The sequence below is a fragment of the Babylonia areolata genome, chromosome 9, assembly GCF_041734735.1.
Source record: "Babylonia areolata isolate BAREFJ2019XMU chromosome 9, ASM4173473v1, whole genome shotgun sequence".
In the NCBI taxonomy this organism is placed as follows: domain Eukaryota; kingdom Metazoa; phylum Mollusca; class Gastropoda; order Neogastropoda; family Buccinidae; genus Babylonia; species Babylonia areolata.
Genome location: NC_134884.1, coordinates 15,792,730 through 15,816,453, shown reverse-complemented (window position 1 = coordinate 15,816,453; position 23,724 = coordinate 15,792,730). Strand labels below are relative to the sequence as shown.

The following is a 23,724-nucleotide window of genomic DNA, read 5'->3' as shown; positions in this document are numbered from 1 at the left end:
TGACATTCAGTAAGATTTCAGGCACAGACATACACAGACGTGTAACATTTTATATGTGTGACCATTTTGTTTATTTACCCCGCCATGTAGGCAGCCATACTTCGTTTCCGGGGATGTGCATGCTGGGTATGTTCTTGTTTCCATAACCCACCGAATGCTGACATGGATTATAGGATCTTCAACGTGGTATTTGAACTTCTGCGTGCGTATACACACGATTAGGGTTCAGGCACTAGCAGGTCTGCACATATGTTTACCTGGGAGATAGGAAAAATCTCCACCCTTTATCCACCAGGCGCCGTTACCGAGATTCGAATCCGGGACCCTCAGATTGAAAGTCCACGCTTTAACCACTCGGCTATGGTTATAGAGGATATCATGGCAAAAATAGAACAGAGGAACGGTAGACTGACTAACAGCAAGCATTTCAGGGGGTGAGGAGTGGATACATTTATGAAAAGCATTGAAAACATCACACAACTGCTAAACCCCGTCAGAAACCGATCGTTTGAAAGGTGTCAACAGGAAATGCAGGTTTGACTGAAAAAGAATTCCTTGACTTTCTGTTTTCTTATTCGGGTCCTGGAGTGTGATTCCCACGAGCAAGTTAGATACAGGTTTTGTTGTTTTTTTGACGGAAGAGTGAGGATGAAAAAGAAAACCATCGCATTTTACATTCGATATTGTAAGATTGTCTCGTTCATGTTGTCAAGATTCTTGTTTTTCATAGATCATCTGTGTGTGCGTGTTTGTGCGTGCGTGCGTGTGTGTGTGTGTGTGTGTGTGTGTTGCAGATGTGACGACGCAGATGACCATCTATTCGGGGGCTGATGACGTCCATAGGCCTCGCCTGACCTCAGTGCTCGTGCTCAGTGCCGTGTGCATGCTGACACTCGTGCTACAGGCCAGCAGATAGCGTCAGTGTCCGGACGTCTTGTGTGACGGCAGAGACACCCCCCGGGCCCAGTTCACTTCTCCTCCAACCCCCTCCAACCCCCTCCTCCCCCACCCCCTTCCATGTTGATGTACAATGAGTGGTGATACTTCCTTCAGTATTGTGATGACATGAAGACGGGGTATATTATGTGATTGACCGGAATGGTGAACCATGTGACAAGAAGGGAAGACACAGCGTGTGATGGACATTTCGTGATCCTTGGAATACGAGACAAAAACACTAAAATGTTATTGACCAAACTGGTGAACCTTGAACTGTTCTTTTGCATTGCCCTGCGTTTTGGGCGGAAATGATAACGTAAATCAAGCAGTGTTTTACAGTGGGTAATGACGTAAGTGGGAGAACGTGTCCTCACGAACGTCTGCCAGGGAGTTGTGTTTCAAAGGTTTGAAATGCCTGTTCAGATGTTTGTGAAAAATACAACAAAAGAACAACAAAATACACTCTTCCGATGTGTGTGGAAGCTATCTTCAAAAGGAGATAGTTGTACATATTCATTTAAATGTGTGACAACACCAAGTGAAGACATCTGAAAAGTGTAGCCAAGTGGATTATCCATTCACGGTGTGCATCCTGTGTGTATGTGTGCGTGCGGTTTCAGCTTTAAGCCTCAAGGTGTTACATGTGACTGTTTTTGTTTGTTGTTGTTTTTTTTTAGGGTAATATCTTGGCGCAAGGAAACTGTCCCAACCGAAGGCATTATCCTTTTTTTTTTCTTTTTACATTGAGATCGAGACTTAAACAGCTCAAGTAAAAGGCAATCGACTACTGGAAAATGCACCTGCCACGTTGGCTTTTTATTTCCTCCTTTGTTGGTGGAAGGAGGTGGTGTCATTGGGGACTGGCTTAATTTGGAGGGTCGGGGGTGACTGTAGGTGGGATGGGAGGGCAGCGGATATTATATTTCAGAACCTGACAGTGCCCAAACTGCCCTGATGGTGCCGTCAACGACAGTGTGTGTTCCACTGGGGACACCGGCCCTGCAATGGTTCCGTCACCGGATTCCCGGTATCCCCTTGCCGTTGATTGACATAGTTCCTAAACTTATCCGTGTCGCGGTACCCTTCACACCTATGGGTTGACAAGAAAGTTAAGGACCTCTTGGAAACCCTGGGTTCACAAAAAGTTAGGGACCTCTTGGAAACTGGCACCCATTATTTTCTCGGAACATGGTGAAATGATGCTGAAATTTCGACAAAAAGCGGTACATGCAGTAAAAGTAATAAGTACCACTCACAACGAGGGGTGATTTATCGCATGTGAATTTCCTTTTATTTTTACATTGAAAAGCAACTGCTTTCGTTTATGAAATATCGGATAGCTGTACATCTGTTGGGCTGGAATGTCGATTTTTTAAACGCATGGTATCGCGTGCTTGAAAAGAGCCCTTTGTGAATTCAGTTTGAGGCCGGTGGCATACCACTTGCAGCCTGCACAATTCGTCATCTCTCTAATCTGTTTAACACTTTATGAAACACATGCCAGCGTTTTTTCTAAGTGGTCTTTAACCGTTTGTGAAGTCTGCATAAAATTATTGGTGTAGGTGCTGTGCAGTTTGTGCTGATCACAACAGTGTATTGTTTGTCCGAGTTGGGTCCTGTCCTTGATCCTTGTTTCATTTCTCTTCCCTTGCCTCATCCCGTGTTCCTTTTCTTTCTTCTTTTTCTCTAAACCCTTTAAGTTATCGGTTTATCTTGACATTCTCTCCACTCTTCCAATTTTCCCCATCCTGTTCAAATCTGCTTTTCTCCCTTGCGTTTCCCAAATCCTCTACCTTAACTGACTTGACAAATTTCTCCTCTTTCTTTAATCTCATGCTCTTTATAACCCCCACCAACCTTCGCTTTTCTTAATGCCAATTATCTGTCTTTTTTTACGTTTTTGTTTTCACTCTTGCCGTATGGGGGAGGGGGGGGGGAGCATGGTTTGCTTATTCTGTTGTCCTCAAAAAGATAAAAATTCATTTGTTCATCCCATCTCTGCCCCCTCCATCCCCCTTCGTCTCTCGATGTCATTTCCCTTTTGTCCTTTTCCCCTCAGTCTCCTCATCATGTATGTGTGTGTGTGTGTGCATTTTTATGCTTGGTTCGGTGTACACGTGTGGGTGCGCACGATAGGGGTTCACTGGGCGTGGCCCATTTTCTTTCATGTTTTTTTCAATCTTTTGCTTTCCACTTATCTTTCCCTGCACTATATTTTAATGTACTTATATTGTTATCATTGTTTATATTCATCTTTCCGTTTATTCTTTTGTTTACCTTTATTATTTATTCTAATTCTTTTTTGGGTTGTTTTTTTTATCTTTGTATTTCTCAAAGCCTAAGCACTTTGGTTTACGCTGCTGGTCAGGCATCCGCTTGGCCGATGTGGTGTAGCGTGTATGGATTGGTCTGAACGCAGTGACGCCTCCTTGAGGAACCAAACTGAGCTGAACCTCCTCCTCCTGTGTCTCAGTATCAGATTCCTCTTCGCCGTCTTTCTCTCTTCACATGCCTCTTCTCAAACTTGTGTTTTCTTCCCTTGTCAGGCTCTCCTTTAATTAATTGTGAACAAGCGTGAACTTGTATGAGTTTGTTATTTCTGAGTGTTGGAGACTGACATGGTGAGAGGAGATGGGAGACAGAGGGAGCAGAGAAGGGGGCGGGGAGACTGATTGATTGCCAACATAAATAAAATTTTCATTGTCCAGCTTTTTGCAAGTTTACCTTTTCTCCACCAAAGTTAAAAGCCTAATTGTTGTTTTGCTGAAGATGTTTTTGCCTTTGAGTGTTTCACGTGTGCGTGATGTTTCCAGAAATCAATATATTATGTTGTTGATGTTTGACAGCAAACGGATTAGCTTTCTGTTTCTGTAAATTTATGGTATACATATGCCCGATAATCGGCAGTGTGCTTTTGTTGAGATTGAATTAACACTTGGTTTGCACGTGGACACGACATTATCTGTTGGAATGAATGTAAAGGACTGACTGAACCATTCATTTTACACATACATTTGTACATTGATGAGTTTTTGTCCTTATGTATATTCCAGTGGGTAAATTGCTGGTCAGTCCAAAGATTCTACAGTCCCTCTAAACTGTGTGATCTCGTTTCAGAGGCCTTGAAATAATCTGACGTGGTCCGTACTTGGCTTCAAGTTAAACTCGGCAACACGACTGCGAGCAAAGAAATACATTTAACTGCTCATATTACATTCAGAATCTCGAGAGGGATCTGGAAGGAAGTCAAGTACGGGTGACAAGTTTTCATAAAGAGGGGACATACCTTCCCTTTACCTCTGTGTTGGTGCCAAAGAAACTCTACAGTACCTCTCAATTTCGCAACTGGTAGCTCCGTGTACCAAAGAAAGCTTACAACCGCTTTAAACATTTTCCATCTTTAAAAGCTCACATTCTTTCAGATTAAATCGAAATGGCAAAGGGAGTCTGCCACAAGCATGATTTTTCCTGATTTTTTTCTGTGTTGGAAAGCACAACAGTTTTATGTGCATAGATACACGCATTTCACGTGTTTTAGATAGCTTTACACAGCGTACCATGATGGGCTGTCGCTACCCGGTTTCATCTTTATGTAACTGAACTAACTGTGCGTACAACATTTCGACCGTGTGGTTCTGCGTTGAATTTCAGTTTATATGAGTTTGTAGTTGACCAGAGGAACGCTTCTGTCTGATCTCGACTCAAACTTGATCGCCCGTAAATCTTTTGTGGCCTTTCACATTTGTACACGGGGACCTGTGTGACGGACAAGTCTCTCTTAGGGACGTCTTATGTGCCACTGGTTCCATTTGGGTGTTCGTGACTAACAATTCTGTTCTGGAATTTCTCAGACTCTGCTTCTCGCTCGCGAACTCTCACCTTCTGATCTTTAAATTCAATATTTACATCTTTCAAAATTCGCGTGTGCAGGAAATGACACAACAGCCTCTGTTGACATCAGCTGCAGGGTTGTAACCAACATGATACCGATGTAACGGTTAAGTGAAACTTATTTCATTTCTTTCTCTCGTGCAGACCTGATGCTACTTGTGATCACAGACACTTGCACATATTCCAGCTTTTTGCAATGTGCATGACGGTTGTACACAGCGTATCGTACTGAAATATATTCATGAAAGTTTGTCCACATTTTCTGTGTAATTTATTGAGTCCTGGGTGTATATGGTTTTCGCTTAACACACGAGTATTGTTATTTGTCCAGTGATTTTCCTTGAACATGAAATGGGTTTTTTGCTAGCTTGTTTTTCATTTATGTCAGCTGTTCACATATTATTGCTTAATATTCTGTATCGAAAGAAGTCATTGATTATTCGCGTAATTTATCTGTTTCTGTCATCACAATCGTTTTGTTTATGGTGAATTTTACATATTTTATGCCTGACATGTTGATTTTTTCTGTTACAGTAAAACTTCAAGACACAATGTCAGTTTTCCTCGTACTATTTTTGTTATCAACGTGTGTGTGTGTGTGTGTGTGTGCGCGCGCGTGTTGTCCCTGCCCAACACACACGTATATAAATACACTCATTGTCACATGCACAAATCTGTGCGCCAATACAAACATGGCCTAACAAAGGTATGCGAGCACACACTTTGCTTGAACGCGTTCTCGCACCCATGGACATACGAGCACACACGTGCGTGCAAACTACGTCCGAAAAAACTATAAAAATATTCAAGTTGCTTGCTCACATGCTGACCGAAAACATTTGTGAACACAGAAGTGAACACATCAGTCCTACGCACAAGCCAGAATCCCCAATGACCCAAGAATTAATATACACATACACATGGACACGTGCACCTACCGACACCACACACACACACACACATCCACACACATCTGTATCCAGGAAACCCACCTGACAGATGCTCATCGCTTCACCCTCAGAAGTTACGAGCTCTTCCGGCATGACCGCGCCAATTGACACAATGGAGGCATCATCACCCTTGTACGCAACACGATCCCAGCAATAGAGACTGGGAGATCAGAAGGCGAAAACGAATTTCTGGTCATCAAGGCAGTCATCCAGGGGAGAGAAGTGACAGTCATTAATTGCTGCTGCATCCAGACAAAGATCTCCAATTAAATACCCTTCTTCTCAACAGTCAGAACTTACTGATAACTGGTGACTTTAACAGCCACTCACCAAGCTGGGGATACCCTGACCTCAACAGCAGAGGAGAACAGGTGAAAGACTGGATGATCGAAACAACCTGATCCTAGTCAATAGGCCTGACGACCGGCCCACCTGTCTCTCACGTGCCTGGAAGACCTCTAGTACACCCGACCTCGCAATCGCCACGGAAGACTTTCAAAAAGTGTGTGATATGGAGGTGTGCTCCCAGCTGGGAGGCAGTGATCACCTGCCTGTTCTGCTTAAAATATCCCTCACAGAGCAGACTGCCCCTCAGAGGAAAGAAGCCAGCTGGAACTACAAGAAGAAAAACTGGTCCAAGTTCTAACACCTGACTGACAAGCTCTGCTGGGACAGTAACATTAACTGCAACCAAGATATCAATTATAATGTCAAGCAACTGACCAGTTGCATACTCCAGGCAGCCGAGCAGAGCATCCCAAGAGGGCGAAGAAAAAACTACAAGCCTACTGGAGTGACCAGCTCCAGACTCTGCATGACCAGATAACAGCCACCAGAGACCAACTGGAACAGTCCCCAACTGCAGAAAATACCACTGTCTGTCTCAAGACGAGGACTGCCATTGAGGAGCAAAAGATCGAAGAAGCTCGCAAGTCCTCGCTGGAGAAGACTGGCACCCTCACCATGGAAGAGGACACACAGAAGTTGTGGAACCTGACTAAGGCCCTCAATGATGACCAGCATCACGCACCGAGAGCGGTCCTACTGAAAGAGGGAGAGGAGTTGTTTGCTGGAAGAAAGGCAGCCGCCCTGCTTGCAGACAAATTCCGACAAGACAGCTTTCTCGATGTGCAAAGGGAGACGTTCGATATCCGTTCAAAAACCAAGCAGGAGTTAGGGAAGCAAACGTCGACTCCTAGCATGACTATCAGTGAACTGAACTGTTCCATTAGACAGCTAAAGAAGTCGCCAGGCAAGGATGGCATCGTCAAAGAGATGATCCGTCACCTCGGAGACCATGCTAAACAGAAGCTCCTGGACATCTTCAACCAGTCCTGGAATACCAGGGCGTTTCCAAGCAGCTGGAAACAGGCCATCATTGTCCCCATCCTCAAGAAGGGAAAAGGCAGCAAAAAACAGCTACCGCTCGCCTCATCAGTCTCCTGAGCCGCCTCGGCAAAACCATAGAGCGAATGATCAACCGACGCCTGCAATACCAACTGGAAAAGAACGTGCTCCTCTCACCCACACAGTCCGGCTTCAGGAAGAACAGGAGCACTGAAGACCAGATTATCTTGCTAACACAAGACATCGAAGACGGCTTCCAACAGAAGATGAGGACTCTTGCTATCTTTGTTGACCTCAGCAAAGCGTTCGACAGGGTCTGGAAGGAGGGCCTTCTCTTCAAGCTGCTCCAGAAGAAAGTGTGTGGCAAGATGTTCTGGATCCGAAGCTACCTGTTCAACCGGACAGCCCGGGTCAAGCCTAGAAGGCAAGACTAGTCATTCAGCGAAGATCGGGGAAGGGGTACCTCAGAGCGGAGTTATCTCGCCTACCCTGTTCACCATCTTTATTGAGGACATTGCTGACCAGCTGACTACCCACATCCCTCAGGCTCTGCACGCAGATTACCTTGCCATCTGGACCAAAGTGGAGCAAGTCACCACTGCCACCGTCAGGATGCAAGAGGCTCAGAACCACATCTCAGACTGGGCAAGAGAGTGGCTGGTCATCATCAACAGGACTAAGACAGAAGCCACCTGCTTCTCCATCTCCACCAAGAGAGAAAAGTTCACCCTAGGCATCGACGGTCAAGAAATCCCCCAACATACCTAGGAGTGAAGCTGGACAGAAAGCTCACCTGGACCCCTCAAATTAGCTCCATGCACAGCAGAAGCCTCAGGAAAATGGCACTGATGTAGTAGCTGGCAGGAACAAAATGGGGTGGGGGGGGCAACACAAAAATACTAAAAACAGTGTATACCGCAACAGTCAGACACCACATGGAATATGCCGCCAATACCTGGTCAACTGCTGCTTAGACCAGCCTTGACAGCCTGACCAAGACACAGAATGCTAGCCTCAGACTCATCACAGGCGGCATGAAAACCACTCCAGTCTCAGCAATGGAGAAAACAGCAGGCCTCCTTTCACTAGAAAAAAGGAGACAAGAAAAACTCCCGAGGCAAAATGAAAAACTGAAGAGACTCCCTTCACACCCTCTTCTCCCCAAACTGAAAGCCTCCACCCCCACCCCCACCTCCCCCAAAAGAACCAACTGAAGTGACAGAGCCCAAACCACCTCATCAAGGCTCTTGAGAGGAAACACTGCCATCCTCTGTCGGCAAACAACCAGCACATTTAATCCCTCCAAGACTATGAGGACTGGCAGGCAGACACCCCAGCCATCATGCTCAACATCCCAGGTGTCAAGAGCAAGGAATGCCACATAGCAGCTGAACTAAGTCGCTGACTCTGGAAGCACTAAGCACCAAACACCCTCCCGATACCTGGGCAAGAGCATACGCAGATGGGTCTGCTGAAGAAGCAGTGAAAAATGGAGGAAGTGGGGTGTATATTAGATTCCCTGATGGCAAAACCATCAGCAAGTCAGTGGCTATAGGCACCCTGTCCACCAAGTTCCATGCTGAGGCCTGTGCTCTGCTACTCGCAGCCCAGACTTTCAGCCAGGAAGACACACTACCAACCAACACAGTGTTCCTGACTGACTGCAAGTCTATCCTGCAGAATCTCCAGGCACCAGGAGGAGAGCAGATCTTAAGAGACATCAGGCAAGAACTGAATCTCCTCAAACAGAGAACTGCTGTGGTGCTGCAGTGGATCCCGTCCCACTGTGGCATAAAGGGCAATGAAGAGGCGGACCGCCTATCCAAGCAGGCAGCAAATTTGAGCAGCCAGCCCACCTAGTGTCCTACAGCGAGGCAAAGACGATACTGAGAGACAGCTTCAGGAAAGCATGGTGCCAACATCAAGACATCGGGCTGGAAGACAAAGACGGCATCCATGAGCTGAACAGAGCAGCACAAGTCACAATCTTCAGCTCCTCTCCCATCTCTACCATCTGAATATATTGGTGGTGTGTGTCCATCGAGATCGATGATGACCATCGTTGTCATCCTGCTGGGGGATGGGGGGAGGGTGGTGGTGGGGTGGAGGGGAGGATGCTCATGAATCTATCTGTGAATGCGCAGATGGCTGAATAGTCCAATCTGCGCACGAAATGTTCGCTGACAATTGGGGCAGACAAAGACAGGCATACCATTGTCAGGGAGCTTGTTTACCCGTGACTTTCTGGCCTGCCTCTTCTGAACAGCTGCAGCAGTCCTGTTGGCCTCGCACAACTTGGCGCCTTCGTGCACAGCAGTGCGCCATTTGTCACGGTCCACTGCAGATTCCTCCCAGGAGTCAGGGTTGATATCAAACGCTTTCAGAGAGACTTTCAGAGTATCTCTGAAGCGTTTCTTCTGACCTCCGTGTGATCTCTTCCCTTGTTGCAGCTCGCCATAGAAAAGCCTTTTGGGCAGCCAATGGTCTGGCATGTGCGCCACGTGTCCAGCCCAGCGAAGCTGGGACTTCATCAGGATGGTGAAGATGCTGGGAAGGGTGGCTTTTGCGAGCACCTCTGTGTCTGGGGTCCTGCCTTGCTACTTGATGTTCAGTAGCTTCCTGAGGCATGTTGTGTGGAAGTGGTTCAGCTTCTTGGCATGTCGTTGGTACACTGTCCAAGTTTCGCAGGCGTACAGTAGTGTGGGGAGAACTACTGCTCTGTAGACCTTTAGCTTCGTCTCAAGACTAATGCCTCTTCTGTTCCAGACATTTGCATTGAGTCTACCAAAAGTTGAGCTTGCTCTTGCAATCCTGACGTCCACTTCATCGTCGATGGTTGCATTTTGTGACAGTGTGCTGCCAAGGTATGTGAACCACTCCACCGCACTGAGTCTCCGACCGTTGACTGTGATGTTGGACTCAATGTTGGGTTTCCCTGGGGCTGGCTGATGGAGAACTTCAGTTTTCCTCGTGCTGATGGAAAGGCCGAAGTTCCTGCAGGCAGTGGCAAACTTGTCAATGCTGAGTTGCATGTCAGCTTCAGATCCAGCGTGGAGGGCACAATCATCAGCAAACAAAGTCTCTGATGATGTCTGTCATGACCTTTGTTTTTGCTTGAAGCCTTCTGAGGTTAAACAGCTTGCCATCTGTTCGGTACTTTAGGCCGATTCCAACATCGCCATCTCTGAAGGCATCAGTAAGCATTGCAGAGAACATGAGGCTGAACAGTGTTGGAGCCAGGACGCAGCCTTGCTTGACACCATTTGTGACAGCAAAAGGAGCAGATGTTTCACCATTGTCCTGGACTCAAGCCTGCATGCCTTCATGGAATTGGCTGACCAAGGAAATAAATTTCCGAGGGCATCCATACTTGGCCATGATCTTCCACAGTCCCTCTCTACTCACAGTGTCGAAGGCCTTAGTGAGGTCGACATAGGTGGAGAACAGATCAGCATTTTGCTCCTGACATTTCTCTTGCAGCTGCCTTGCAGCAAACACCATGTCGGTGGTTCTGCGCTCTTTCCGAAATCCACATTGGCTCTCAGGCAAATGACCTTGGTCAAGGTGTGCTGTGAGGCGGTTTAGTAGGATCCTGGCGAGTATCTTGCCTGCGATGGAGAGCAAGGAAATGCCCCGATGGTTATCACAGGCTTGCCGGTTCCCCTTTCGCTTGTACAAGTGAATGATAGATGCATCTTTGAAATCCTGGGGGATCGTCTCTTCTTTCCACATGAGTGAGTACAGCTGATGGAGCTTCTCAGTCAGCACAGTGCCTCCATTCTTGTAGACCTCTGCTGGTATGGAGTCTGAGCCAGGTGCTTTGCCACTGGATAGCAGACGGATTGCTTTCTGGGTCTCAAGAAGTGTTGGCGGATCGTCCAGTGCTTCGTTGATGGGGACTTGTGGGAGATGGTCTATGGCTTCATCATTTATGGAGGAAGGGCGATTTAAGACACTGTTGAAGTGCTCAGCCCAGCGTTCGAGAATTTTCTCCTTCTCGGTGATCAAGGTATTCCCATCTGCACTGAGGAGGGGGGATGATCCTGAGGATGTGGGGCCGTAGACTTCTTTTGAGGCATCATAGAACCTCTTCATATCGTGCCTGTCAGCATATCCCTGGATCTCATCAGCTTTCTCACTCAGCCACTTATCCTGCATCTGGCGTAACTTTTGCTGAACAGTCCTGCGGATGGCATCGTATGCATCCTTTTTTGATGTGGACTTTGGGTTGCTCAGGTAGGCTTGATGCAGACGGCGTTTCTCATCCAGAAGCTGCTTGATTTCATCACAGTTTTCATCAAACCAGTCTTTGTGCTTTCTGGTCATGGGTCCCAGGGTCTCTGAAGCTGTACTATAGATCAGCTCACGCAGGGTCCTCCAGTCAGACTCCACATTCTGGTTGTCCAGAGAGGCGGATTCCAGACGATCTTCCAGCAGCTCCACAAAGGACTGTTTGATGGTGATGTTTTTCAGCTTAGCGATGTTGAGCCGTTTTGGAGCCTTCTGTCCTTGGGGGCGTCTCTTGGGCTGGATTCGAATATTCAGCTTCGAGACTACAAGGCGATGGTCTGTCCAACACTCAGTGCCACACATGGTCTTTGTTATACGTACATCTTGCCTATCCCTTTTCCTGACGATGACATAATCGATGAGATGCCAATGCCTTGAGCGAGGGTGCATCCATGACGTCCTGTTACGGGTAGGGAGGCAGAAAACTGTGTTGGTTATCAGCAGTTCGTGCTCTGCACAGGTCTGAAGCAAAAGCAATCCATTTGGGTTGCAGTGGCCCACACCGTGCTTTCCAATCACTCCATCCCAGGAGATGTAGTCAGAGCCAACTCCAGCATTGAAGTCCCCAAGAATGATGAGCTTGTCTGCTTTAGGGATAGCAGCAATGACAGAGTGAAGGTCCGACGGGCGCAATAGCCGAGTGGTTAAAGCGTTGGACTGTCAATCTGAGGGTCCTGGGTTCGAATCACGGTGACGGCGCCTGGTGGGTAAAGGGTGGAGATTTTTACGATCTCCCAGGTCAACATATGTGCAGACCTGCTAATGCCTGAACCCCCTTCGTGTGTATATGCAAGCAGAAGATCAAATACGCACGTTAAAGATCCTGTAATCCATGTCAGCGTTCGGTGGGTTATGGAAACAAAAACATACCCAGCATGCACACCCCCGAAAACGGAGTATGGCTGCCTACATGGCGGGGTAAAAACGGTCATACACGTAAAAGCCCACTCGTGTGCATACGAGTGAACGCAGAAGAAGAAGAAGAAGAAGAGTGAAGGTCCTCGTAGAACTTCGCCTTCACTTCATCTGGGTTGGTCATGGTTGGGGCGTAGGCACTGACAATGGTGAGGTGCTTCTGGCCAGATGCCAGTGGGAGTTTCATGGTCATAAGCCTATCGTTGACTCCCTTTGGGATTCCAGCTAGCTTGCTGACAAGTGCTGTTTTTACTGCAAAACCAACGCCAGCCTCACGTCGCTCTTCGCTTCCTCGTCCACTCCAGAAGAAGGTGTGACCAGATCCCTGTTCACAGAGCTCGCCTTCGCCTGCAAGCCGAGTCTCACTCAAGGCTGCGATGTCAATGTTGTATCTGGCGAGTTCGGATGCAACTAGTGCCGTTCTCCTTTGGAGTCTGTCCACGTTATCTCTGTCCAGGAGAGTCCTTATGTTCCAAGCACCAATGGTGAGAGGAACGATCCTTGTTTTTTTCTTTTCTTTCTTGTTTCGACCGCTGATGTAGGGTCCCCAACAGCCGCGGTATGCTGGCCAGGGTGATATGGAGCAGGCAATTTTTAGGGCACCTTTTCTAGCCCCTTCCTCATGCCAGGGAGGTGAGCAGTGCATTCCTAAAGAGGGCTGCTGAGACGCTCAGGCGGCTGCCGAGCTCCATCGCTGCTCCTGTCGACGAAGAACGACCCTATGGCCTGAGCCGCCTGCATGCAGGTCTGCGACTGTGACTGCCAGTGTACCCACACCTGTCGTTTCGTTGCTCGCCTGTCGCCACAGGACTTGGGGGTGATGAAATGAAGGATGAAAGGTCATTTTGGATGACTGATGACTTGCGCGATGAGTTTGTTTAAAGTGAAGAGGAGTTGCGCAACGTCGACCTCACTCTCTCGTCCGGGTCCACCAATTTCCAGTGGCAAGACTAAGTCGAGACGACTGGAGGATGAGCACGGATGCAGTGGATGACCAAGATATCCTTTCGGTGTCTATCTTGCTCTCTGCACTCCACAGTGCGTTGCTGTAACCGCCTTCTTCTCCGTTGAACCGATAAGTTTCTTCCGCAGATTCTGCCGGATCCAGACTTCGCATGCATGGGTAGACACACCCCGGGGGCCAACTGCATGTGGCATGCACACAGCACGGTGGAGCTAGATGGCCGTCGGTGGCTCTCCTGAGCCAACGCCCTTTTATGGATCTCCATAAGGGTGTCTAGCCACCCACCTCACCAGTCCCGGAAGGGAGCGGTGGGAGTGCCGGTTTAGTCGCCGGCAACCCGACCCTGAACAGGTTGTACTGGATTACAGGTTACCAGTAGCAGATCTAATGACCTGACCTGACATATAGAACAGGTTGTACTGGATTACAGGTTACCAGTAGCAGTCCTGCCCCACCTTTGACACTCTGAGAGGCCAGGCATGGAGCTCCAGGAGAAACTGTGGGCACTGGCAGGGTCCCTGCAGCGGACTGCGGATTTCGCCGTCATGACCAGACTGAAAATCTAGCATGGCAAGGGAACGCGGGAAAAAAAAGTCTGTAGATTGGAGTCGCATACAGAACTGGGACTGTTTTGCTTCCCCCTTCTCTGGACTTTGAGTCTGGGTGCTAATTTTTCAGGTGAGTGATAAGCTGAGGTCACATGAATATCACGCACTTTGCGCACACAACTGAACCCAGAGCAATAAAAGCTTTGTCCTGGTCAAAGTATGTAGAAAAATAAAATCCACTTTGGTAGAGAATGAGGAGAAAGAAGGGGTGGTGCTGCACTGTGCTGATGCACTGTAACCAGAGATAACAGCCCTGATTTCATATTGAGAACTCTGTCATGAAAAAACAAGAAAGGAATACAATACAATTTTCACTCCTTTTAAGCGCCCTTGTGCTCTGTTTTGCTCAAAGCTGTGGACACTGGCACAAGTGATGCTACTTTTTCAGACAACTGATCCGCTTTTTTCCCTGTCTTCATGTAGTGTCAGGGTTGGTAGTTTCCAAAATGGATCAGTTTTGCAATTTCACACACACACACACACACACACACACACACATTCTGAGCCAAAATCTCATGTGATCAGTTGTTGAATGCGATAGTCAAATGATTAAAACATTCCAAAAACAATCTGAGATGTTTATGATCTCCCAGATCAACATATACTGTGCAGGACTGATGTGCCCTAATCCCTGTCATGAGTGTACACATTCAAAAGCTCAAATAAGCATGTTAAAAACAGAACGTTGATGCCAACTCATGTTAGCCTGAGGGCGATTATCAAGGTCCATATAACATGCATCCACAATATATAACTCAGAGCACAGACCAGAGTGATGATTCTGATTATTTACTCAGCGACTGTTGCATTGGTAAGTGAGCACAAGGGAAGCACACTTGAATTATAAACATTTTTGTATTTGTTTGTTGTTGTATTTGCATTTGTATTTCTTTTCATCACAACAGATTTCTCTGTGTGAAATTCGGGCTGCTCTCCCCAGTGAGAGCGTGTCGCTACACTACAGCGCCACCCTTTTTTTAGTTTTGTTTTGTTCTGCGTACAGTTTTATTTGTTTTTCCTACTGATGTGGATTTTTCTACAGAATTTTGCCAGGAACAACCCTTTTGTTGCCGTGGGTTCTTTTACGTGCGCTAAGTGCATGCTGCACACAGGACCTTGGTTTATCGTCTCATCCGAATGACATTGGGATAAGCACTGGACTGCTTCCCTTCACATAATCCATGTCAGTGTCCAGTGGGTCACGGTAACACAAACACAGTAAGCATGGACACCCTGAGAACATGAGTATGGCTGCCTCTATGGTTGGGTAAAATGTTCATACAATTATAACTCCACTTGTAGTTACATGTTACAGGTTACAGTGGTAGTTGCAGTCCATAAATGGAAAAAAAAAATCTTCCGGGTACCAGATTGTGTTGGAATCAAATTACCTTCCTAAGCAAGATATCATACAATGCAATAAATATCTATATGATAAATATATATATATATATATATATATATATATATATATATATATATATATATATATATATACACATAAATGTTTCATTTTTTCAACTGGTTCTGTTACTTATTTGTCAACATGCCACAACAGTCTCTTCACACATGCAAAACTTGGCACAATAAAATACTGAGGACATGCACATATACTGGAAAATCATGAAATGCATCATTTCTTCACTTTCAAGTATTATAATGAAAATGAATTCCAAAGAAAAGCCTTTGAAAGCTGTCAAAATCTTATGTTAAAATTATCAGAGATTGCTTCCAACACACACACACACACACACACACACAAGACATGTGCCTCCACATAACAGCCCCCCAAAAAACAAGCAAAAAACAAAACAAAAAGCAAACAAAAAAAGAAACCTGCACAAACACAAAACACCCAAATTAAAACAAAGATAAAATTACAATATCTAGCATTATCAAGCAATCTGGGTGATTAATTTGTGTCATCAGATTGCAAAATAACCAACCAAACAATAACAACAAAACAAAAAAGCATTTAGCTTCAGATTCTTGTTTTCATTGTTCATAAACTGTACTCAGTTGTTTACACTTTTATTAGTTTTAACCATGAACTTAACAATACCCACTTTTTCTGATCACAATATTTATCACACTTTGCCTCCAGGTCAGTGTTTTTTTCAGATGCCAGCAGCTGGCAGACACACAGTATCAGATTCGCCTGTGGATTACGAAGGGTGTTTTCTCATGATGTGAATCATCAAGTTATGTTTCTGGGTGTAGGACAAACCACAGGTCTCACAGGCAAAGGGCTTTTCCCCAGTGTGGCGCCGCTGATGGACCCTCAGTCCACTGGAGGTGGTGAACGTCTGGAGACACTCGCCACACTGGTGTGGTTTTTCCCCCGTGTGGGATCGCATGTGGTCCCTGAGGTGACTGGAGCGGGAGAACAGTGCAGGACACCGCTCACACCTGTACGCTCTCTCCCCTGTGTGCGTGCGCTGGTGATGGGTCAGGGAGGAGGAATGGGCGTAGGCGGCTCCACACACCTGGCACTGGTACGGTTTTTCACCTGCGTGGGAGTTCCTCTTGTGAGCCAGCAGGTGGCCCAGCTTTGGGAAGCCTTGCCTGCACACTTTACACACGTGGGAACCTGCCGCTGTGTGCGCCGTGTTGACGTGGTGCGCCAGAACGCTGATGCTGGAGAAGGCCGATCCGCACTGCTGACACAGAAACGCCTTCTCCCCGGTGTGCGTCCTCCGGTGCACAACCAACGACTCCCGGCGGGGGTACGCCTTGCCACAGTCCCCGCACATGAAGGGTTTCTCCCCGCTGTGCTGGCGCTGGTGCAGCTTCAGAGCGCTGGTCTGGGAGAACCTGGCTCCGCACTGCTGGCACAGGAACGGCCTCTCCCCTGTGTGCGTGCGGCTGTGCGCCGTCAGCTGACCGGACCGCCTGAAACACTTGCCGCACACCCCGCACAGGTAAGGCGTGCGCTTCTTGTGCGTCCGCGCATGGGTCGTCAGTTCCCCGGCCTGCTGGAAGGAGGCCTGACAAAGCTGACATGTCCAGCCCTGGGTTCTGGTGTGAGTCTTCATGTGGACATTGAGGCTGGCGGCGCCAGAGAAGGAGGCCTGACACAGGTGGCAGGTGAAGTGGGCGTGGGCAGAGTGCTGAGGGAGATGCTCCTCCAGCAGCCGAGGCTCACTGAAGGCAGCACGACAGTGAGGGCAGCACAGCAAGGGTTGTGTCCCTTTGACAGCCAAACTGGCAGCTGCTTGCGTACACTGTCCTCTTCGTCCTGCACTGTGCTGTCTGACCTAAAAGAAAAAGCAAAACACTGTGTGTGTGGGTTTTTTTTCTTTAGAACATTACATTATATCTTTGACATTTAATGTTCAAATGCTACATGTAACTATCGTTATAGTCAATGAAATTATTTAATCAGAACTTTAGAAGTGAACAGAACATTGAATTGGTTGTGGAATTATATGGAACTGGGAAAGAAATCAAATACCACTATGCCAGTTTTCTTTTCTTTTCTTTAAAAAAAAAAAAATCTATTTTATTTCATTCTTTTTGGTAAATTCTAGTTCAGTTACCTTGCAGACTTTGGTGGAACCATCATTTTCCAAACTGTCAACATTACAGTGGGATTCTGAATCCAAGTGAAAAATACACTAACTGCAAAATCTTCTGTTCAGTTATGAGAAGAATACACTAAATGTGAAATGAGTAAAAGAATGTGAAGAATACATTTACCATAACATCTGTCCTTCAAGTATGTGACATAATAGATAATTATGCTGAGTACAAAATCTGTCCGACATCAGTACAAGTATGTGATGTAAACTTTATCATGCAAAATTGTTCCTACAAGTATGTGATGTATACTCTGTCATGATAAATATGTCCTACAGGTATGCAGTACTTTTCTTTCAGACAAGCATGCATTATTTGTCATGCTAAATGAATGATCAAGAAGTATGCAATGTATATCTTATGTTAAATCTGTCATACAAGTATGCAGTGTATATTCTATCATGTTAAAAAAAATGTCATGCAAGTATGTGACGTATACTTTATAATGCTAAATCTGTCCTAGAAGTGTGCAATGTATACTTAATCATGATAAATCTATCCTGCGAGTATGCCATGTATATTTTCATCATGTTAAATCTGTCATACAAATATGTGATGTACATTTTATCATGCTAAATTTGTCATGCAAGTATGTGATGCATACTTTATCATGCTGAGCCTGTCACACAAGTATATGATGTATACTATTATTGTGCCAAATATGTCACACAAGTGTGTGATGTACATCACATCATGCTAAATCTGTCATACAAATTAGTAATGTATACTTTATCAGTTCAGAAAGCAGCTCCATGCCCCACACCACCCCCAACCCTTCTCCCCAAATTTCATTCTATATTCTCCCAAGAGGCATACTTTAAACGTGTGTTTTTTGGGGTTTTTTTTTTTTTTTTTTTTTTGTTCTTTCATTTAGATATGGTACAACACCCTACAGTTACTCAGAACTCTGAAATCAATATCTTGACAGATGTGCCTGTTTCAAGAATTTCCAAAATGAAATTCTGAAAAATGATAATTTTTTAATTTTTTTTTTTTTTGATAATGCAGTAATGCAAAAATATACACATATGACATATATAGAATCAGAATCAGAATCAATCTTAACTGCCGATTACACCTTAAAAAGGTTTATAAGACACACATCCACAGTCACATACATACCACACACAAAACGTAACAATAAATTCATTAAAAAAAAAAAAAAAATTAAAAGAAAAAAAGAAATGAAATATAGAACAAATACTTGAACTGGTTCTCCATGCTATGATGTTTTTTGGCAACAGATGTATAAAACTTAATGTGTGCTTTTGTGCATGCATGTGTGTGTTTTTCTGTGTGTATATTCAAGTGTATTTATGTCTGTATACATTGGTATTTGCTTGTGTACATGTTAATGTCTGTGTTTGTAAACATATATATAATTCATACATTCCTGTATGCCAGCATGTAATTATGTGAAAAATTAAATCTATGTGCATATGTGTAATAGTTGTAACTTAGTTTTAAGTGTATACATGAATGCATTTGCAAGCAAGTGTATGAGCACACATTTTTGATATAAGGATTTTAAATTCAATACTCATTAAAGCACATTATCACTGACATTATAAGTGTTCACATTTGATTAAACGTTATCTATAAGGTGATCATCATCACAGCAAACACCAGTGTTGTGGCAAGTGTGAAAATTTGATTTATTTTATTATTTCATTGTTTACAGTCAACGATCGAGGTTTGTACATGTAGAGCTCTTTTATCTGTATTTTTAGAAAAAGCATGGAATAAGTGTTAAGTATCATGATTATGATTGTAGAGCTCTTTTATCTGTATTTTTATAAAAAGCATGGAATAAGTGTTAAGTATCATGATTATGATTGTCATCATGAAGCACCCTCTTACCTGCCCACTGTCTGTCCCAGCCTCCACCCCAGAAATGACAGCACACTCCCCGCCACCCTCACTCATGCCTTGTTTCAGTTCAGGGTCAAGGTGATTCTGACTGACTTCTAGGTCAAGGTTATCCTTTTTCACCTTCTCAAGATCAGTCTCATGCCGCCCACGATACCTCTCCCCAGGCTGGGTCTGGTTGCTCACTCTCGCCTCCTCTTTGACGATCCTCATGTCACTGTCACCTGTCAATCCAACATCAGTTATATCTGGCTCAGTTTTCTCTTTCTCCTTTTCCTCCTCCTCCACCCCTACTTCCATCCGCTGTCTGCCATTGATGAGGATGATGATGATGATGATGATGATGATGACAGGGGGTGCTGATAGGGCAAGCACTGCTGGTGATGGTGAAACATCTGTGGTGGAAGGATGCCGTGGTGAGTGGAGGGGGAGGAAGACATTCTTTTCTTCTGCTGCTTCAAGCACCGCTAATGTCTGTGGATGGGATGACGGTGGTACTGTTGAAGCTGTTGTCAGCGCTGTCTGTTGTGGCGATGGTGGGCTGGTGGATGCTGCTGCTGATGTATATGGCTGGGATGACAGTGGAGCTGCTGAAGCTGCTGACAGTGGTGTGTGTTGTAGCGATGGTGGGCTGGTGGACGACGCTGCTGATGTATGTGGCTGGGATGACGGAGGAGTTGTTGAAGCTGTTGACAGCAGTGTGTGTTGTAACGATGGTGGGCTGGTGGATGCTGCTACTGCTGCTTGGCATGCTGAGGAAAGCATGTTGCAGGCAGCGCACAACAGCGGCAGGGGCCGACCACATTTCCTGCACTGCACTTCACTGTCTGTCTGCCTTCTGCTTCCTTCATAGCTGAAAACACAAAGTGGTGGCAAGTGTTGTGTGTTAGTTATTAGAAAGCCTCTCTCTTACCACCTACCCCCCCCCCCTGCACCCTCCCACCTCTCCCTGTCCCCCCCCCCCTCCCCACCCCCTCCCCCCCACACACACAACCACCATCTTTTGAGGGAGAGGAAAGGGGAATCAAACACTGTCAACTGAGTATAGGTTGCAAGCAATACAATTTTTTGTTTGTTTTTGTTGTTTTTTTCTATGAAATCTATCAGTCTTTTTACTGTTTTAAAAATCTTTTATGCTCGATGTTTTACTTTTAGAAGCCAGCATATACTGCTCCGTATATGCTACACATCTGTAAAGGAGATGCCTGACCAGAAGCATAACCCAATGTGCTTAGTTAGGGCTTGAAGGAAAATCAAATATTGTAATGACCTAAGATGAAATGAATTTTAAAAGCGAATTAGGTCTGTCACTTTGTCAAGATGAGACTGAAAAAGAGTGGTATCAAATTATAATTGACCTGACAAACACAGTACAGACAGATGTGTATGTGGTGTGTGTGTGTGTGTGTGTGTGTGTGCATGTTTATATAGGATTTATGTAATTGTGTTTGTGTGATGTATGTGTTGAGTGCTTCTGTCTGTGTGCGTGCACAAGTGTGTGTACACTACTACACATGTTTGTCTCTGTGTGTGTACATGCTTGTTTGTGTATGATATGTTGTACTTGAATATGTATGTTTACATGAATGCATCAGTATAAATATATGCACATATGAATCTTTATTTTATCTTATTTTTGGAAAGCATCTCAAATATAAGCTCCATTTCTGGGAGGTGTGAGGGTCAGTCTTAATATCATTATAATCATGTAAAATGACACACACACACACACACACACACACACACACACACACACACACATATATATATATATATATATATATATTTGCATGTGTGTGTGGAGAAAAAGAGAAGAGAGCAAGAGACTTAGAGAGAGAGAGAAGAGATAATCAATTGAGAGAGAGAGAGAGAGAGAGAGAGAGAGAGAGAGAGAGAGAGAGTGAATTTAGAGACCACATACTGAGTGAGGAGATAGAGAGCGATGCTGGTGTGTGTGTGGAGGCCATGTGTCAGTCCAACACTCTGCCAGCGGTACAGGTCTTCCTGGTCCATTGTCAGCACTGCCTTCCTCTCTGATGCCTTCACTGTTCTCTTCCTTGGCTTTAGAGTTTTGTCCATTTTGGCAGATATCTGGGAAAGACAGGGGAAATAAAACCCTTATTATCATCACATATATCATTGAAATGGTTTAGTTAGTGCAGAACACATCCATGCTAATGCACATGCATGTGCTCACACATGTACACACACGTACACACAGTGATACACATGCAGAGAGGCTCACACACACACACACACACACACACACTCACATTTGCACACAGATGAGACAAAACATAAGAACTTTTATTTCACACACACACACGTACGGGAAGAAACAAGTACTTTTAGTTTTAATTTCTACTTCTACAAACCACTAAGTCAAATTAGTATTCTGTGGAAACCGGTAAAGTCCTATTTCAGCGTCCTAAATTCCTGGAACTTAAAACACGCCACTTTTCGCGCAAAGCAGCCATTACGTATGATTATGGTAAAAAAATTACATAAAATTCGTTTGATTTTCTTTGAACCTCCAGGTACATCACACTAACAATCTGTACACTAACCGTGTATAAAGCTCAAGGAATTCGGGACGATAAAATAGGCCTTTATCCGTGAAACTTTGAAATCGAACACACATTCACATTGATTGTTTACTGTAGTTAACATGCAGCCAGCTGAACTTCCGAGGAAGTTTTGCGATTGTTGTGATGACAGCGATGTTAGCGTTGCGTCCCTTAGCCAGACACCACAGGCGCAAAAGTATCCCACACTCCGGCGAAATCGGAGAAAACAATGGCGTGCTGCCAGACAGCCCAGTGGATGGAAAATATGCCATGCGAGCGGTTGCTTTCTTGTTGTTTGTAAAAAAACAAAACACACACACACACACATACACACACACACACACACACACACACACACACAAACCCAGCAACACACTGTCTCTTGTTTAACTGGCATCAACTCTAAACCATCAATGCTCAGATTTCTTCAACCAGTTTTTAAAAGTTATCGTAGTTTTCATAGAACGACATCGACAGCCGAAGATAGACAGAGAGGCAGAAAGAGAGAGACTATAACGAAGGTCGACATGGTGTGCGGTTGCAATGGGCGGTGAATGTTTTCACTTATGAGCGTAAAATTAGTAGAATTAGCGAGGCTGATCAGCACTTTCGCTTTATTATACAGAGATTACGAAAAAAAGAAAAAAAAAAAAAAACCCATAAGGGGGAGGAAGTGCATAAAATAAATGTCCGCGAAGCCACAAATTGATACATTTAAATGCCCGTATTGACAAATGACACTGAAAATGAACAGCTACAGCCCATCAGTCCCAGTGTTTACAATAGCACCACCAAACCGCCAGATCAAAACGACATACTGTGGAAAACGGAGAGAAAAGTGTCGAGGCTTAGTGCAAAACAAACACACACAAAAAAAGGGGGAAAAAGGACTGGGAAGGCAGAAAAAAAATAGTGAAGGAAGAGAAAAGACAGAAACACAGTCGGCAATAAAAATATTTTAAAAAAAAACAAAAACATGAAATTTCAAGCACAGAATTTCCTGAAGGTGCGAATGCTATCTATACTGAAAGACCCCCGGCACCCAAGGGGGGGACAACAAACCTTGAATGGTGGCCTGGGTGCTAGTCATTCGGGTGAGTTATTTATAAAGTCCCGCATGAGGCACGCAGTCACTGCGCACGTAAAAGTACCAATGGTAACACAACAGCTGTCCCTAGCAAAATTCTGTGGTACTTGCATGCACACACACACACACACACACACACACACACACACACACACACACACACACACACACGAGGTGGCGCAGCACCAAGACGAGCAGCCTGAACTTCACACAGAGAAATCTGTGGTGACAAAAGGTGACACAATATAACACAACTATGGAAGTGAAGTATGAAAACAATTTCAAACTGAACGAGCGGATCAGTAGCAAACAAGACAGGACTGGAGACATGATAGGTCAGTGGAGTGGCTGCATGGTGGTGATGCGCCCAACTAGCACGTCAGTGTCCACGGGTTCGATTCCCATAAGAGACCGGGATTTCCACACCACCCCTCCACTATAGATATATATATATATATATGATAGTCGTGTCCGACTATGACCATCAGAACAGCAGAGGAGGCAACTGCTGTTCCGACTATTTGGGCTAGAATTTGATTATAGTGGAGAGTGTCTTGCCCGAGTACATCCCCACTCTCTCGGCCAAGAGGGTTTTAGGACAGTCGGCGTTGGGATGCTTCCCAAAGGCCAACTAGCCCACAAGGCTGCAGCACTAAGAGCCAGTGCAATTTTCCCTCCTAGTTTGAGAGTCATAGTCCTAAACAAAAGACTAAGCTGT

General features: G+C 45.2%; 2 protein-coding genes across 3 annotated transcripts in view; one reads left to right on the top strand and one right to left on the bottom strand.

Annotated features, from left to right (window-relative positions):
- LOC143286090 (uncharacterized) overlaps positions 1–5,382 on the top strand; it is a 321,429-nt gene extending 316,047 nt beyond the window's left edge. Inside the window, exon 13 of the mRNA XM_076593674.1 lies at positions 795–5,382. Within this exon, the coding sequence (XP_076449789.1) occupies positions 795–916 (122 nt within the window). The 3' untranslated portion in view covers positions 917–5,382. The remainder of the gene's footprint in view (positions 1–794) is intronic.
- Positions 5,383–14,473: 9,091 nt separating this feature from the next.
- Positions 14,474–22,080, bottom strand: LOC143285747 (uncharacterized). Of its 2 annotated transcripts, none has more exons than XM_076593160.1 (4): positions 21,992–22,080; positions 21,274–21,443; positions 19,344–20,205; positions 14,474–17,161 (listed from the first exon to the last, which is right to left on the bottom strand). In XM_076593160.1, exons 2-4 carry the CDS (start codon positions 21,429–21,431, stop codon positions 16,070–16,072), a joined length of 2,112 nt encoding a protein of 703 aa, XP_076449275.1. In that variant the 5' UTR covers positions 21,432–21,443; positions 21,992–22,080; the 3' UTR covers positions 14,474–16,069. The 2 variants fall into 2 exon arrangements, with proteins under 2 accessions (XP_076449275.1, XP_076449274.1); XM_076593159.1 differs by having other exon boundaries at positions 21,920–22,054.
- Positions 22,081–23,724: the final 1,644 nt, after the last annotated feature.

Bases quoted from the DNA above. Each gene is read 5' to 3' on its own strand.
- LOC143285747 (XM_076593160.1), bottom strand. From the start codon at position 21,431: ATGGACAAAACTCTAAAGCCAAGGAAGAGAACAGTGAAGGCATCAGAG. The intron at 20,206-21,273 runs GTATGTGGTCTC...TTGTGTTTTCAG, and splicing joins GCTCTCTATCTCCTCACTCA to CTATGAAGGAAGCAGAAGGC. The intron at 17,162-19,343 runs GTAAGAGGGTGC...TTTTTCTTTTAG, and splicing joins CTGGGACAGACAGTGGGCAG to GTCAGACAGCACAGTGCAGG.